At 34.4% G+C, this 17,780-nt stretch overlaps 1 protein-coding gene across 6 annotated transcripts in view; it reads right to left on the reverse strand.

Annotated features, from left to right (window-relative positions):
• Positions 1–17,780, reverse strand: part of MYO6 (myosin VI) — a 142,161-nt gene that overhangs the window by 72,812 nt on the left and 51,569 nt on the right. For all 6 annotated transcript variants that reach the window (XR_013383186.1, XM_077903323.1, XM_077903320.1 and 3 more), the window contains exons 2-6: positions 15,577–15,718; positions 10,763–10,832; positions 6,725–6,798; positions 3,122–3,251; positions 1,310–1,415 (exon numbers count right to left, since the gene is read on the reverse strand). Coding sequence is in view for 5 of the 6 variants with exons in the window: in XM_077903323.1 (XP_077759449.1) it covers positions 1,310–1,415; positions 3,122–3,251; positions 6,725–6,798; positions 10,763–10,832; positions 15,577–15,693 (497 nt within the window). In the remaining variant the exon portion in view is untranslated. The remainder of the gene's footprint in view (positions 1–1,309; positions 1,416–3,121; positions 3,252–6,724; positions 6,799–10,762; positions 10,833–15,576; positions 15,719–17,780) is intronic.

Here is a 17,780-nt window from a genome sequence, read left to right on the forward strand (position 1 = left end):
CATCCCTAAGTATATAAACTGTAGGAACTAAACTAATGAGTTCTATGGTTCCTTCCATATTTGTAATGCAATGATTCTAAACAATGTCTAGAGTTTAACTTGATGGCAACAAAGGGGATACACTGAGAAGAGGGTTATGGGGAGATAGAAATAAAAAAGCTGTCATAAGCTTAAGGTAAAAAAAAAATGGTTTCAACCACACTAATAGCAGGAATACTGAGAAGAGGATGTAAAGGTTGAATTTTGAAGGATCATTTCTAGATTTCCCTTTGCATAACCAGCATGGGCCTCCTTTAGGATCCCCATAAGAGCATGTCAGAGCTAGTTTTCAATAATCTATGGCTTAGCTACCACATAAGGTTGTCTGTATTTAAAAGGGATAGAACCTACCATTTCAAACTATGTCATAAAGTTTGCAAGAGGCACCTGGCTGGCTCAGTCAGTAGAGCATTCAACTCTTGATCTCAGAGTTGAGATGTGAGTCCGAGTCTCATGTTGGATGTAGATCTTATTTAAAATAAAATCCTTAGGGGCACACCTGGGTGGCTTAGTCAATTAATCTGACTCTTGATTTTTAGCCCAGTCATGATCTCAGGGTGTGAGATCAAGCCCTGCATCTATGCTGGGTGTAGAGCCTGCTTAAGATTCTCTCTCCTTTTGCCCCTCCCCACCTCTCCCTCTCTAAAAAAATAATAACAATAAATTTAAAAATAAAACCATTTTAAAAATACAATAAAGTATGCAAAAGTATACAAAAGTCAACCTGTTCAACCAAAGAGGTATTTGTATCTCTTTGTTAATAACATGTTCACAGCAGCACTATTCCCAACAGCCAAGATCTGGAAGTAACCAAAGTGCCCAATGATGAATGAATGGGTAAACAAAATGTGGTATATATACATAATGGAATATTATTCAGCCTTAAAAAGGAAATTGTGACACATGATACAACATGGATAAAACTTGAGGATATTATGCTAAGTGAGATAAGCAGTCACAGAAAGACAATTACTGTATGATTTACTATACGAGGTATCTAGAATAGTCAAAATTATAGAAGCAGAAAGCAAAAGGATAGTTGCCAGGGGCTGGGACAGGAGAAAATGGAGTTGTTTAACAGACACAGAATTTCAGTTTTGTGAGATAAAAAGTTCTGGAGATTGGCTGAAAAAACACTATTAATATACTTAATACTACTGAACTGTACACTGAGAAATGCTTAAACTGGTAAGTGTTATTTTATATATTTTTTACCAAAAAAAAGAATCAACCTGTTCAAAATATTCCAGGTTAGCTAAAAACTCCTCACCTTAGAACAAATTTTGTATTTTCTGTTTTGCCAGCTCCTGATTCTCCAGATACGATGATAGACTGACTCATCTTGAGTACCTTCATATCTCGAAAAGCCTTATCAGCTACGGTCAAAATAACACATTAATGATAAATGGTGTACTAAATACAAATTTACTAAATGATACAAATGATAGTTGTTTTAATCAAAAAGCACTTGCTCTCAAAGAAATTATAAATGTGTATTTACAATTAGTAACATTTTAAAATAAAATCACTCCAAGTGTTCAAAACACCTCTAGAAGTTTTATTTTAAATGTCCTATCTTATTACTCTGACAGCTAAGTAATATGAAATTCCAATAAACAACTCTTATATTTGTACTAGAGTATCTTCATATTATGACCTATGGCTCAATTCTTCCTAATTCCAGAGCAGATCTTAAACAAAAAAAAAAAAAAAGCTCAGTACACATAACTAATGAAGGCCCCAGAGAAAAGCAAGCAACAGCTACCAATTAAGAAATCTGGAAACCAAAAATTCTGCTGGAGGAAAAAATTCATAATTGCAAAATCAGTGTAGTAGTATTACAAAGACAAGTTGAGCACAATTTAATTGTGGAAGTGGTCTCATATTAAAACAATTTTAATTCAAAATTAGGTCTAACCAATTTAATCCTAGAAGACTATTTCCCATGTCAGACAAGTGCTACCCATACAAATGGGTAGAAGGCTTTACAAACGGCTTTTACTCTATTGGACCAAATGGAGACTACATGCAAGAATGTACCTATCCTTCTGACCAGGGGCTACAATAGGGAGAAAATTTATCAGTAATATGTTCTACTGACTTTCATAATATTCTAGACATTTTCTTAGCAGTAAACAACTAAAAATAAAAGTCAGATTATTTACATTTTAAATAAGTGATTTCTCTCCAGAGATGAGCTGGGTCATATTCAGGTTCAAAGGATTTTGTGCCATTTTGCTAGCTGACAGAAAACATACTAATGCTCATTAGAGCATCTCAGAACCGAAAGTCAATCTGCTATTGCACTGGATTTGGCCGATATATTCACTCTGCCTAGTATATAAGTCAGCCAAATTGGGAAGTGAAGCCTGGTTTGGTCAAAACGTAGGCAAGAAAAGAAAGCGCAAGGAGAAACAGACTGCCCTAAGAACTACTACCAAAATATGTCGTCATTTAACTGCTGGCTATGTTTGGATCCAGAGGGTTATGGTGGGGGTGTCTGTGTCAAAACACACATCTCTGTGTTCCTCAAAGCTAAAGTCCTTCAAGATGAGAGAAAAGCTGAGAGAGGCAAAGACCCCTGTCTTCCCACAGATTCCCTAGAGATATGAAGCATATACCATTTCCAATTCTTAACATTTATAAAGCCCTGATGCAAGTAAAGGCAGGGAAGATGTCTGCTCTTACAGCTCATATCTAGCCCTAGTAACACACTCACAAGTGATGACCTGGGTAACAATGGAAGGCCTGGGCCTCAAAGCTATGAAGGAGGACACTTTTAAGATGAAACTGATCCTGTCAAGGAGTCAAAAAGAACCATTAGGTCAGCTTTTATTACATCCTACTTTCAACTGGGTAGACATAATTAAAAGAACACAGACAAATTTAAAAAAAATAATGACATACATTATTATACCTCATCCTGTGTAAGATACGCAACCCTAAATAATGGTGATACATTCAATATGTATAAAGGTCCACCAAAATACATATTCAACTCATGGTATCTTTTATTAATCCAAAAGAAAAACAGTAAATTTGTACAGTTAAGGGGAAAAAAAAAAACAATGAAATTACTTACCAATTGCAAAGACATGTGGTGGCATTGTTCCAAGGGATTTTCCTTGATATGACTTTATTGTTTCTGAAGTATATATTTTAGGTATGTCAAAGTAGGGGTTCACTGCAATCAGAATGTTGGCGACATATGTCTAAACAGAAAAAGCATAAACATAAAACTTTCCAATTACTACTTTCATTTAAAACCAAACAAGGCGGGCAGCCCCAGTGGCGCAGCAGTTTAGCGCCGCCTGCAGCCCAGGGCATGATCCTGGAGACCCTGGATCGAGTCCCAAGTCAGGCTCTCTGCATGGAGCCTGCTTTTCTCTCTGCCTGTGTCTCTGCCTCTCTCTCTCTCTCTCTCTGCATCTCTATGAATAAATAAATAAAATCTTTAAAAAAAATTGTCTTTAAAAAAATAATAAAATAAAACCAAACAAGGCTCCCAGGAGAAAGAAAATACAGCAAATAGACACCTTTAATTCTGTATATAAATTAGGACTTCCAAATCTGCATTTCTAGCCCTAAACGTACCTTCTACAGGACCCATATTTCTCTCTTTTTAAAAAAAAATTTTATTTATTTATTCATGAGAGATACAGAGAGAGAGAGGCAGAGACACAGGCAGAGGGAGAAGTAGGGTCCATGCAGGGAGCCCAACATGGGACTCGATCCCAGATCTTCATGATCACACCCCAGGCTGAAGGCAGCGCTAAACCGCTAGGCCACCGGGGCTGCCCCTCTCTAATTCTTAATATTTTCATCTTCTCATCTATACACATCTCAAATTTAGAACACCCAAAATTATCTTTCTTGTACCCTTTTTGCCTCAAAGAGAACATTCTCCACCCATATGCTCCTCCCCTTCTCCAGGTTCATGGCATTACCACCAAGCCACCACAGACAGTGAGGCAGAGGCTGAGTCTAAGCCTCTAATTCAATCAGCCTTCTTCTGTTGACTCTATTTAAGAAATCTACTCTCCAACTTCTATTCCTACATTGAGTCTTGGTCATTTATATTCCTCACTTGGACTTACTTTATTTATACCTCTACCAAAGAGCTTAATAAAGCTCATAGGATGCTTAGGCCAATCTCTATCACTGAAAGGCAAGGATTAATGTAGTGCTCTAGTGACCACTTGGTCCCAGATTTTGAAAAACAACATATGCTTACCATTGCCTAGAATACTGACAGGCTTAATGAGCAACTTAAGTTTGCTTTTAACTCTGGAATTTAACTGTGGCTCTAAAAGACCAGAAAAATGCACCAATAGGATTTATAAAATTCCTTGTGGGTAGAAAAAGAGTTGTGGTTTAGCAATTAGTTGTGGTTTACTGGCCGAACTAGTGCAGACAGAACCATACTTTTCTCTTTTCTGCTTCTAGTCATAGAAGGGAAATGATGCGGAAACTCTGAACTCTCAGACTACTAATCTAAAATTCAATGAATGTTCTCAAATATGTTTACTGCAGTGGTGTAAAAAAAAATTTTCATTTCCAGGTGATAATCTTTCCTTGAGAGATTTTAGTAACCAATAAAAATGTTAAATGTGAGTCAGCTATTGTTCTACTCAAATTCTTCTTTCTTTCTTTCTTTCTTTCTTTCTTTCTTTCTTTCTTTCTTTCTTTCTTGTTCTCAAAATCTAAGGAAGAACAGGGATAATTCTGGTTGATGAGAAATAGAAAAAAATCAAATTTAAACTCTTATTCCAAACTGCTTCCATTCTTCCAAACGTTATAGTAATAATTACTATTAGTCACGTATTACTGATTTTTAATGGTTTTATAACTAAAAGACATAATTGACTAGGAAAAAAATATGCCAATCATGGCCTCAGATAACTATGAAAAAACTAGTTTTCCAAAAAGAAGATGATGATGCCAAAGAGCCACTATCTAACAGCTCATGTGCCCAACTGCATACATATCTTAAGAAAAGAAAGGTCAAAAAAGCTAGGAATAACCCTAAAATACTCCAGGATGATATAGACATTATACATGAAAAAAAAACTGAAATTTCACAAATGGATAATTTTTTCTATCAATCATGCAATTTAGAAGACTTGTACATCAACTAAATGTGGAAAAAAGACAATTTTTTTGGAAGCATCACTAATATGCATTTAAAACTTTCAGTTATTAATGGTCACAGTCAGCAATCACTGCAACACAGGAAACTTAGTAAAAGACCAATATATCCCAAATAAAAATAAAGTATCTCAGTTCTTAAAAAGTATAATCTTTCCTGTAATAGTAAAAATTTTCCAAACTTCTAGAAAAAATATTAAAACAATTAAAATTTTCTCAAATAAATATGACTGCTCTATCACCAAGTAATATAAGACATGTACAGAAAAAATAGTGACCACTTCTACTTGAAAGTTGATGCTTCCTGGTTAGATCCAAATCAACTTTTAATGACTTATTACAAGTTCAACTGTTTTAACAAATTTTAAAAATCTGTATTATTTCAGTAACTAACACAGCATTTAGCATACATCGGATGCCCAATATTAGTCTGCTGAGTGAATTTTGCTTCTAAATATATTTCTAATCAAAAACTGCCATATATCAACCTAAATATATTCTTTGTTAAGTCACTTTTAAAAAAAATCAAAGAAGAAAGTGAAGACTAATATTGTATACAATTGAAAGACAGCAAGTAAACTCTTCTGAAAAAAGACTAGTTCTATTTCCCAGCTGTCACTATTTGGACAGATGGCAAAGACTAAAGGTAATTTAGTCAGAATTAAGTGAGTATAATTAGGCAAATTGATAGCGATATAAAAGATTAAGACTGCCATTTGATCTGGGAAGAGTCAAAGAAGCCATGTGTTTTCTTCTTTCAAAAATAATGGAGTCCTATCTTTATAACAGGAGAACTACATTGGGTAATTTATCTCCAGCCAACAAAGGAATCTACAACTAGGCCATATATTAGAATAAAACCTCATACATGCCCAATGAATAATTATAATTAAAACATACTAGCCAAGTATCCATCTGACCAATGTGGTATAAACCCTAACTGACATTAAAAGGACTTTCTTTCATTTCTTAATATTCTGATTTTTTTAAGCAAGTTATCTAGAATTTAATGAAATACTGGAACTATGTAGGCTCTATTTCCAGTGTTCTGGAAATTTTCTCAGATAACTGCTTTCTATTTTAATTGACATTTCTTTGTCATCAAAGTTTTTATTTCAATACATATTCTTTATAAGTTACCTTAATTTTTTTTTCAGAACAATGTGGAAAGTGAATTAACTGAAATATCTGTAGACATATACCAAAGACAAGAAATCAAAATCCCAAATAACTAGTGTTTTTTGAAACAATCAAATTGGACATTTTTAAGTCGGAAAGATATTAGATGATGCTCTAAATTCATTATTTCATTCCACAAATATTTATTAAGTGTTTACTAGGTACCATGCATGTTCTAAGCTCTGGAGTTAGAGCAGTAAACTAGAAAAGAATCCTTATCTTCAGGGAGGTCACACTCTATTCAACAGGCTAAGATTAAATAAGATTTCCTGTTAAAAATTTCAAGCTTCACAAAGTCAAAAAGCAGCATGTAAAGCAATTATTCCACAAAAACCTAAGTCATATGTAAAATACTTACATAAATTCTATCTTTACTGTATCGAACTTTGATATTATGAAGAAGAGTGGCTTCATTTAAATACATTAGTGAACCTGAAACATAAAATTTGCAAATCACTAAATATTTGAAGAAGAAAAGTAAAATAAAACAATACTATCTTAATCTGAATCACTTTGATCCAAGCTAAAATCCACCTGCTAGGTTAGATTTAATTCCATCTTTTAAAACCCTGGTACAGGGATCCCTGGGTGGTGCAGCGGTTTGGCGCCTGCCTTTGGCCCAGGGCGCGATTCTGGAGACCTGGGATCGAATCCCACATCAGGCTCCCGGTGCATGGAGCCTGCTTCTCCCTCTGCCTATGTCTCTGCCTCTCTCTCTCTCTCTCTGTGACTATCATAAATAAATAAAAATTAAAAAAAAAAACCCTGGTACATGTAAAACCTCAAAAGCCAATTTAAAATATACCCAGTTTACATTTGTGTTACAGTGATATTTTTAAACAACAAATTTCCAAACAGGTGAGTATATCTAACGAGTACCAGGTGAGTACACATTAATGAAAGCTGGTTGTAAAACTGAATACAATTCAAGTGGAAAGTAGTATTTCAGAGAGCATTGATTTTAATATACTTTCAATACAACAAAGTGATTATACTAATCAAATCAGATGCTCAGAATTTTACAGAAAAAACACAAACAATAAAATTTTAGAATGAGAAGGGACCATGAGATCATTCAGTCCACGCTCACAGCTGATATGAAATAAGAGTCCCAGAAAAATTTTATGTGTTAACCCAGGACATGCAGCTAATAACAAGACAATCAGGGTAGAAATCTTGTTCTTCTGAGATCTACTCTACTAATGTGTCAGAGTATACTGTATATACGTTATTGTTAATGTGCATTGTATTATACATAATATTATCATAGTATTATGATACTCATACTCTTATTCTATTCTCCCAGCCTAATATATACTTTCTCAGTCCTCCAATCTCTTGAGTTTCATTTCCCCATTTCTACCACAAGCTACTATAGAAAAAAAACACTCTTTCCCCAACCACTTTGTTTCTATTATTAGCATTCTCACTCTTCTCTAATCCATTTAGACTACTCAGCACATAAGTCTAAACCAGAACACTAGTTAAATCTCTCTCTTCCTCAAAAAAACATCAGTGGGTCTCTATCAACTATTGAAATCCATATTCAAGTGTGATATTCAAGGCCCTTATTAACCTTGCATTCAAGGCATTATATGACCTTTTCATATAATTTTCCACAACTCCCTTTACTATGGTCTAACTTGCAGGCACACTAAAGGACTTAACCAAATCCAAATATATTCATGAATTGGACTATACGGACTTAACCAAATCCAAATATATTCATGAATTGGACTATACCTCTGTATCTCTAGGTATCAAAAATCTACCTATGCTGTAAGATCAGTTCAAAAATTATCTCATAAATAATAATTCTCCATTCTCACTACCACCACCATGACTAGAACTACTTTCCTCTTTGTACTTTCTTTACGGTGCTTACCACAGACCAGTTTTGTCAAACAAGAGTCTCTTGCAGTATCTCAATAAAGACTGTCTATGCCTCTATAGTCATATAATGTAGCCAGTTCATTTTCCAGGTACACGTGTTACTGGGTTTTTTTTTGTTGTTGTTTGGTTTTTGGTTTTTTTTTTTTTTTTTTTTCAGAGAGAGAGAATGAAAGAAGGGACAGGAGAGGCAGAGGGGGAGAGAGAGAATCACAAGCAGGCTCCACACAGGGTTCAATTTCATAACGCCAAGAACATGACCTGATCCGAAATCAAGAGTCAGACATTTAACTGACTGAGACACCCAGGCACCCATCTCACTGTTTTCTAATGCCACTTATAGCAGAATAAAACAAGAAGTAAGTTAGTCAGTGAAGCCTCCTAAGAGTTGAATGGCATCTTTCCCTTGAATTGAGAAAGATTTGGAGAAGGTAGGAAGCAGAGGTGTATCTAGTTTGGCTACTGGTCACTAACCTTCTATATCCCTGCACTTCTCCCACCCTCATCCCCCAGGAACCTGATCTACATGTCACCTTTTCTTATCCAAAGCACAATGCTGACCCACTCCCTCTTCTCTCACCTTCCTCTGAACTACCATTCTGAAATATCATTTCCATGTCTTAAGGAAATGGAATAGTCTGAATAGTACAATTTAAGAGGAAGACCCTTGTATCCACTGGCAGAGATTTCACCACTTAGGGATTCATTTAGTTTCATTAACAGATATTCCTAAAAAGACTGGGAGTGTGTGTGGAAGAAGTAAAGAAATGAAAGCAGGTGGTCATTCACATGTCAGTATATGTTTATATTATTAGCTTTTTCAGAGGATTAGGAATTATAACCTAAGGGAAGCAGAGAGAATATCATAAAACCATGTTTTAAAATATTAAGAAATTAATTAAAAATAATTCAAAACCACTTATGTTTAGCTGTATGTGTATATATAAACAAAAAAACATTATTTTAATATATGAAAAGGAGTAATTTGTAGTTCTGAATATCTCAACAAGTCTAAGCAGAAAAGAATCATTTCTCTGATTTTGAATACAATAGAATTTTGCTCTTTTATTTATTTCCTTTTTTTTTTTTTTTGGTTCTGAATGCTGTTCAGAAAAATATCCCATGAGACAAATTCTCCAGCAATTCTGGAAAGAAACTCTACATTTTTTTTCTCAATCTCCTACACCTAATAACAGCTACCATTTGAAAGACTGTTAGAGGTCAGGCACTGCACCACATAATTTAAATATATCATCTCTAAACATGCAACATACACATTATCACTCTCATTTTACAGATGCAGAAGCTCTAAGAGGAGAGATAAATTGTCTACAGGTACACAGCTTCCTAACAGCACAGTCAGAATCTGAACTCAGGTTCTCCCTGAGTCCCTGGCTCTCTCATTACTCCACTATTCCCCATTGTCCTACTCATGTATGAGGATCTTACAGGATTACTCAAAGGTGAACTCCAAAAGAAAAATCAACAAGGACAGAATACATTCCTTTCTCTTTTTTTTTTCCTTAAGATTTTAAGAAATCTCTATACCCAATGTGGGGCTCAGACCCACAACCCCGAGATCAAGAAATGCATGCTCTACTGACTAAACCAGCCAGGAGTCCCTTTTTTCTTTAAATGGAGAGTTTTTAATGTCAGATTATCATTAATGATACTCAAGCAACTGGACAGGATCCTTAAATATTGCCAAATAGGGGAGCAAGGATAGCTCAATTGGTTGTGTCCAACTCTTGACTTCAGCTCAGGTCATGATCCCAGGGTCCTGAAATTGAGCCCCGTGTGGAGTCCCACATTGGGTTACACACTCAGCAGGGAGTCTGCTTCTCTCCCTCTCTTTCCCTCTGTCCCTGCTCCCGCTTGTGCGTTCTCTCTCTAAAATAAATAAATCCTTAAAAAATATATTGCCAAATAAAAAATGAAACTGCTTAACCTTGAAAATGTTATAAACCTTGAAAATAAACATGGCCTGGTCAACTGGATAGTTTTTTCCACCAAATAGGCTAAGATAAAATACAATGTTCTAAAATCAATTTTGCAATTAGTACTTATACTTTTGTTACATGTTTGTTTCCTTTAAACAGTGATATTAAATGGGTCCTCCTGACTCAATTTCCAAATTACAGAACTACATATACAACTACAAAAGTGATCTGATTCTGATTCTAGATGAGCTTCAAAATAACTCGCTCAAAACTGTTAACAAGAGATATTTAGTTCAGGCCTCATAGTAAATTATAACCATTGCCCACATTTACACAACTGAGAGAACACTAAAAGGACATTCAAGAAATTCTTTCACCAAACTGCAAATGTGAAACAATAATGAATTCAGGTCTTTTGAGCTCCTCCATTCACATGAACTTCATATCAAAAGGCTACATTTCTTCTGAACCAGTGTAGTATACCTAGTAATATAACCACTAGTTTATTTTTTGGAAAGGAAGTTTCCTTTTCTGTCCTGAGAACTATTTTTTAACCTGATACTTACAATTATCTTCCACATCTTTTTTGCTGTCTTCTTCTGCAGGGAACACTTGGTTTATGAGAGCCAAAAATGTCTAACAAACAAAACAAAAGCTCATTAAACTAGAAGCTTATAAATAGTAAGAAAAATAAAGGAGCTTAATTGGCTGCATACCTTGGAATACTGGCAAAAGTATGCTCTTCATTAAAATACAATATAAGATCCTTCTGTTTAATAAGTCACTAACCCAAAAAGAGAATAATAACTTTACTCAAATATTACCCACTTTTATTTACATGAACGTGAAATCAATAATGGAAATCAATTAAAAACATCCTATGCTCTAATGCCTTAGAACGAGACCAAACAAGAAGTATGTTAATATTAAATTTACATGGTATGTTCTTTAACAACTTTTTTTAAAATAACATTTTTAATGTTTGCATTAAAAGCAATTTTATTGTTTAAAAAAAAGATAACATTGAATCAGATATACCAACAGAACAGATTAGTACTTACTGCTACTCTTTCAGTAAAACATATTAGACCCAAATTCCTGTATAGAAATGTATCAGGGGTCCCTGGCTGGCTCAGCGGTTTGGAGCCTGCCTTCGGCCCAGGGCATGATCCTGGAGTCCCAGGATAGAGTCCCACATCGGGCTCCCTGCATGGACTCTGCTTCTCCCTCTGCCTGTGTCTGTGCCTCTCTCTCTCTCTGTGTGTGTCTCTTGTGAATAAAAATAAACAAAACCTTTTAAAAATTTTTTAAAAAGAAGGAATGTATCAGAAATATAAACAGTATCCAAAACTATCTGGTCCATAATATTATAGATATCAATGAGTAAGTCTGTATTTATTATGTTACTTAAATGCTATGGCAGAAACTCTAGAATTAAGATAGTATCATGCAAGAGAGAATAATAGAGAATAAAAGAGTGTTAAATTTTATTCATGTCATTCTAACAGTTGCCTATAAATTTATACTTCTCAAACAATTACAATTACTTTTGTGGTTGAAGTTTCCATCCATACCAAATAAAACTCTAAGGAAAAATGTTCAATTATTTTAAAATAATATCTATAGATCTACATATGTATATATATGCAAGAGTATAAAATAAGACTACTGCTATAGTTTTCAGAGTAAAATCCAAGCTGCTGGTACTACTTTAATTCAAAGTCACACGCAAATTAGAAAACTGTTATGCTTAAAAACTCTGGAAGTTAATTATTTAGAACCCAGCCCAAATGTCCTTAATGTTATAAATGTGCAGAGGTTTATAATGTCACAGACGTCAGCCTTCTTTCACAGCTATGGCAAAGGGGGTAAGGACTCCCCAGACCTCAGGTTTGGGTTTTATCTTGTTAAGAGTCATGTCAAATATAAGAGGCTCCAGAAAGTCAGAAAATGGGGTAGCAGAAGACAACAAATTCCTAATATGGGAAGATTAGGAGCAGGAGTAAAAGGCCAGTAATGAATCTTAAAAGACAGTTTCTATCCCTCCTTCATCCCACAATTATCACCAGCCCTCATCATTCTCTCCCCTTTACTGCCTACTCAGTGGGAAAGAAAATTTGTTTCATTAAAGCAATTGTTTTCTATTAGAGGGAGGATGTTTTTTCTCCTATCAAGAGAAGATCACATAACAAAGCACACATTGATCACCAGCAGTAAACATCTACCACACATCAAACACAGGACATCAAGCTCCAATGACAAAATGGACAAATAAAAGTCTCTGCATTTGAGAAGATTACAGACTGGCAGGGAGGGAGAGAGAAATGTAAACAAGTATCTCTGATAAAATATTACAGGAAGCTAAGAATTTTTACCACTCCTCCAAAAAAGTAATCAACAGTAAATTCTACTACATGGGAGGAGGAGGAAGAGATTGGGTATCTGTGGAAAAATTCATAAAGGAGGTGACCTCAATCAGTCTTAAGAGATAAATAGTATTTGCTAAGCAAAAAGCTATGGAGAGTGGAAAATGGAACACTGTGAGCAAGGAACACTGTGAACAAAGCACCCAAAACCACCTGGCTCATAGTGAGGGCTTGATAAATACTGGAGAGGAAGAATGGTAGAAAAGGAGAAACAGACACATGAGAATAAGCATATGGTAGGAGTATGAGGAGGAGATTGTTTATTGATAAAAGATAAGACTAGCAAAATAGAGAGGAAAAGAAAATGTATACCCCTAAAATGCCATATATTTAGGGCTGTAGCCTGAAGTCCAGTCTGCTGCAAATATGGAACATGAAATCAATTTAAGGCTCAAGACTGCATTTTTAACAGCATAAAAGATAAGAGAAAATAGAATGCATCACATGAGGTAAGGATGTTTCATTTATGAATATATATACACACAATGCACATACTTGTTAAAATATATAATCTATTTTTATAAATACACATATACAATACGCATATCAAATGCAATATAAAATCCATTTCTTACTATTGGTCATAATCAAAAAAAATTTTAAACCATTACTATCATCAAAGACATGTTCCTCACTAGAGCTAATAATTCCTTCTTCCACACTTCTACTATATCAGCAAACAGATCTACTTGACTTGTCCATCACTTTATGCACTTAATTCCTTAATATTTAAAAGATGATGATCTCTATAACATGAATTACCTTAGCAAAACTGCTACTCTTATGGATCTTCTCAACTACATGGCTATTATGATGTTATAATTTATTAAGACCCTGATCAGACAGTGTGAGAAAAATTAAAATTAGAAGCAATTCCTGAGAACTTAACTTCCAAAACATTTTTATGGAAAGAAGTTTCTTAGTTTACAGAATTACCTACAAATCCATGAAGTTTTCATAACTCCACAAGTTAAATCTGAAGTGTTTTTATTGTTTCTATGTATGTACCTGATTAATACTAATAAGGCATAGTTGAAAGCACATTAAATATTTAAAATATGAAAAAGCATACACTCATAAATCAAGCTTCCTCTATGCCTGAATTGAATTATTTTGTCACCTGTGGATATAACAAAATATATTCACCAGAATATACCTAGAAAATAATACTTTTAATTTCACTGCAGCCTTCTGATTTTCTGTGCTTATAAAATATGTTACACAAAAATGAAAAAAGACTTTGAAGGATAATGAAAGGCTCACTATATTTTTATCATCCCTAAATATGCTACTTTGGCATACTGATTATTTTGAATTAAATGCTCTTGAGAAACAGCAGGTACAAGAAAGCCATTCTCATCCTCCTTTTTATCCCTGAAATCAGGAGATAAAATTCCTATGTGAAAAGTGCCCTCCCTGTACCAAGAAGAAAGAAGACATTCTTATCACCAGAGAAAGGCAATCAAGGCCAAGAGAAATCTATACAAACTCTGTCATACTAATCTTATCTTCCTAATTATTTCACTACAATGTACTGACTCTAACCCAAACCCCTCCGTCTTATCAATTCTTCACAAATTTATTATTTCTTTGTCAAAAAGGTATAAAAGCTTCCTGCTCGGGTAACTTCTTCAGAACTTCATTCTCTTGTGAAGGCTCCCATGTACACACACACAAAAAAATGTAATAAAAATGGTATGCTCTTCTACTGTGAATCTGTCTTGTATCAGTTTTATTCTTAAATCCAGCCAGAGACCTGAAAGGACAGAGGAAAATTTTCCCTCCCCTATAACTTTAAATATATGAAAATAATTGAGCTTATTTCTTAATTATGTCATTCTTTGAACATGTACAGCATTGTAAGTACAAATAGGTACTTGTTAATAAGAGGAAAAACTAGAAACAGTTTGTGTTTTCTTTCCTGAGAGTATCTTTAATTGGCCTCCTCTAGCACAGCATGTTATATATTATGCATTTAGGTTCCTGGGTTGTTTACAGTAACAGAATAGTTTTCTCTGTGAAAAGACCTCATGAGAGATCCACCTTGTTTTTCTAAGGTTCCCAGAAGGATGGCAGTCATATGGCATTAGTTAACCATGTATCAGTAGAATATAAATTATTCACGAACATTCTCAGAGTCTAAAGTAAACAGAAATGACATCAACAAATTTAATTTAGTCAGAAGATCTGCTTAACAGGAGTATTTATTAAACTGAAAACTGTTAAGTTCTCCCACAAAAACAGACCTTATAGTCTCCATGAAGACTCAAAGAAACTTCTGATCACATTTCCCCCAAGCTCCCATTTTGTAATACTGTCTAGTCTAAGCATAAAAAGAAATAGATGCTATGTGTACAAAATTAAAGTATGCTTCTATGTTTTAAAAACTATTATAAAAAAACCTATCATTATAATGAAAACAATAATATAATAGTATAATAATAATAGATTGGTTTGTTAGACTTAAGTATATTTTTTAAAGACTTAATTATCTTTATTTAATAGAAATATATTTATTCCAATCCTATGCTAATAAACTTAATAAAAAGCTTAAAAATCATCTAGATGCTTAAGTAAAAAGCAAAATTTGTTAAATTAATCCCATTCACTTTTCATATTTTTGTTTTATAACATATTGACTACATCACAAATATATTAATTTTAACAATACAGTATAAGGAATAAAAATGTTAGTGTTCATACTTTATCATATAACTACTTCCTAAGAATGAGATAATAGAAGGCTCACTAGATTTCTGTCTAATTTTATGATAAAGACACCATTTTTTCCCTAGGATACAACATACTTAAACAATAAGTAACTCACTAGGAAACTAAGATTCACTTACCAGAAAATTGCTTTCCCTTATACTGTGCTAGGAATATCTATTCCATTAAGAAGGGAGACATTTATAGAAAAAAAATAAATTTTGAAATCTTTCTGAGAAACTCACCTTGCCTTTTTGGTTCAAGGGTTCAATTGTTAAGCTGTCAGGGCCAATATCTACAATATTGCCCATTTGAAATCCATCTGTAGGGTGTGGCGCCCAAACTGGTTTCCCATCCTCCATTTTTGAAGGGAGTGCCCACTATCTCCTGTTTGAAAGGAACAAATAAAATAACATGAATAACTTTGGAAATAAAAAATAAATAACATCGTTTTAGAAAGCTAACATGTAAATGGCAATTCACAGAAACACATGTCTGCCCCTGCAATAAGTATCTCCACTTCCTTTCATCTTGCTACACCCTGACCCTTTTATCAACCTTCAGAGAAGTACCAAGCAGACCATACCTTCAGGTAACACCTGCTCTGCTACAGCCTTTCTTCAACTGTGATTGCAGTGGTGTACTACACTTTGAGCAATACAGAAATAGGGAGAAACAGTTACGTTTTTACTTATTGCCCCAATGTTACTGATAACAACACTTCCTTTTACTATATAAAGTATTCTGGATCACACCACAAATTAAACAGTTGTCCAAGGAATAGATATTATTGTGTGGAGTTAACTAAGAGTTTAAAAAAAGTCATCTTAGACCTGAAGGGATAAAAACAAGAGATGTGAAAGATTACTCCCCCACCCCCAGGAAACTTCCCCTGACAATCTGAGACTACAGAGATGTCTCACTCATGTGACTCCCTATATGCATCTTCACAGAACCATTTAGCTTATTGTTTTTATTTTTTAACTGAAGTAAAACTTAAACACAATGTAATGTACAAATCCTATATACAAGTTGGTGAGTTTCAACAAATAGATATAGCCATTTAACAAACACCACAATCAATATATAGAACATTTCCATCACCTCTGGAAGTTCCTTTATGGTCAATCTCTAACTCCCATAGGTATCCAATGTTCTGGTTTATCTCATCATAGATTCATTTTTGCCTTTTCTTGAACTTCATATAAATGAAATCTTACAGCGTTTATGTGTGGCTTCTTTCACTCAACAAAATGTTTTTGATATTCAATCATGTTGTTGTATATACTAGCCCACTGGCCAATTATACAATTGTTTACCTATTGTCCTATTAATGGACACTGGCATTGTTTCCAGTTTTTGCCTATTATGAATTCTAATTTTTCAAGTGTTCTTATTAATAAGCTTCTTTCATGCTTGGCATGGTCATATCTAACATTTATAATTCATCCCAAAGAGTTCATGACAAAATATTTAATTTTCATGAGCTTGGATTCTATGAGACTACTGTGAAATGGTGAATTGGCTTGTGAGTGATCCCAGATGTTCTTGTTTCAGTATCTCAATGGGAACTTATTTTTCATTACTTATCTATACTTAAAGAGTTCCCATATGGATGCTCTCAGGTCTATTTTCTTATGAAAGTCAAGGATGTGTGGTATACAGTTCAATCAAAAAGCTGCTAACTTGGGATGCCTCGGTGGCTCAGCAGTTTAGCACCTGACTTCCACCCAGGGTGTGATCCTGGAGTCCTGGGATCAAGTCCACATCAGGCTCCCTGCATGGAGCCTGCTTCTCCCTCTGCCTGTGTCTCTGCCTCTCTCTGTGTCTCTCATGAATAAATAAATAAAATCTTTAAAAAAAAAAGGTTCTAACTATTGGCAATGTGCTTGTTGGTTAGTCTTTTATGTCACGACTATACAGTGGGATTGGGATTTGCTTTCCCCAAGCAGTAAGAGCTGTTAGGTTTACATGCAATTCCAAGTTAAGAAACTAAATGAATATTCTCCACAGAAGTGAATCTGTTAACACTGCTTTAAACTTACCACATCTATATCTCAACATTTTATCTAAATAATTCTATCTAGTTCCATGGCTTTAAGTACCATCTTTAGGTGACTGATGTCCAAATTTATTGCACTAGCCTGGAATATATCACTCAGTTGAGTTCCCAGATGTTTATGTGCCTACTGAACATCTTCCCATGGGTATATTCAAAAGATATAACATTGTTATTATTATATTATTACCCTGTTCCATCACCCCAGCCTGTTCTTCCTTATATCAGTAAAGGCACCAACAATACTCAATTCAAATCAGACATGGAGTTATCCTCAATTCTTCCAACTCCCTGCAAATTCATATCACTCCCCTAAACCTATCAGCTCTACTTCTAACAGGAATCTCATTTTCACCCACTTCTCTATATTGCTTCTGCCATCCTCGTTAA

This window comes from Canis aureus, chromosome 7 (assembly GCF_053574225.1).
Source record: "Canis aureus isolate CA01 chromosome 7, VMU_Caureus_v.1.0, whole genome shotgun sequence".
NCBI classification, from domain to species: Eukaryota; Metazoa; Chordata; class Mammalia; order Carnivora; family Canidae; genus Canis; species Canis aureus.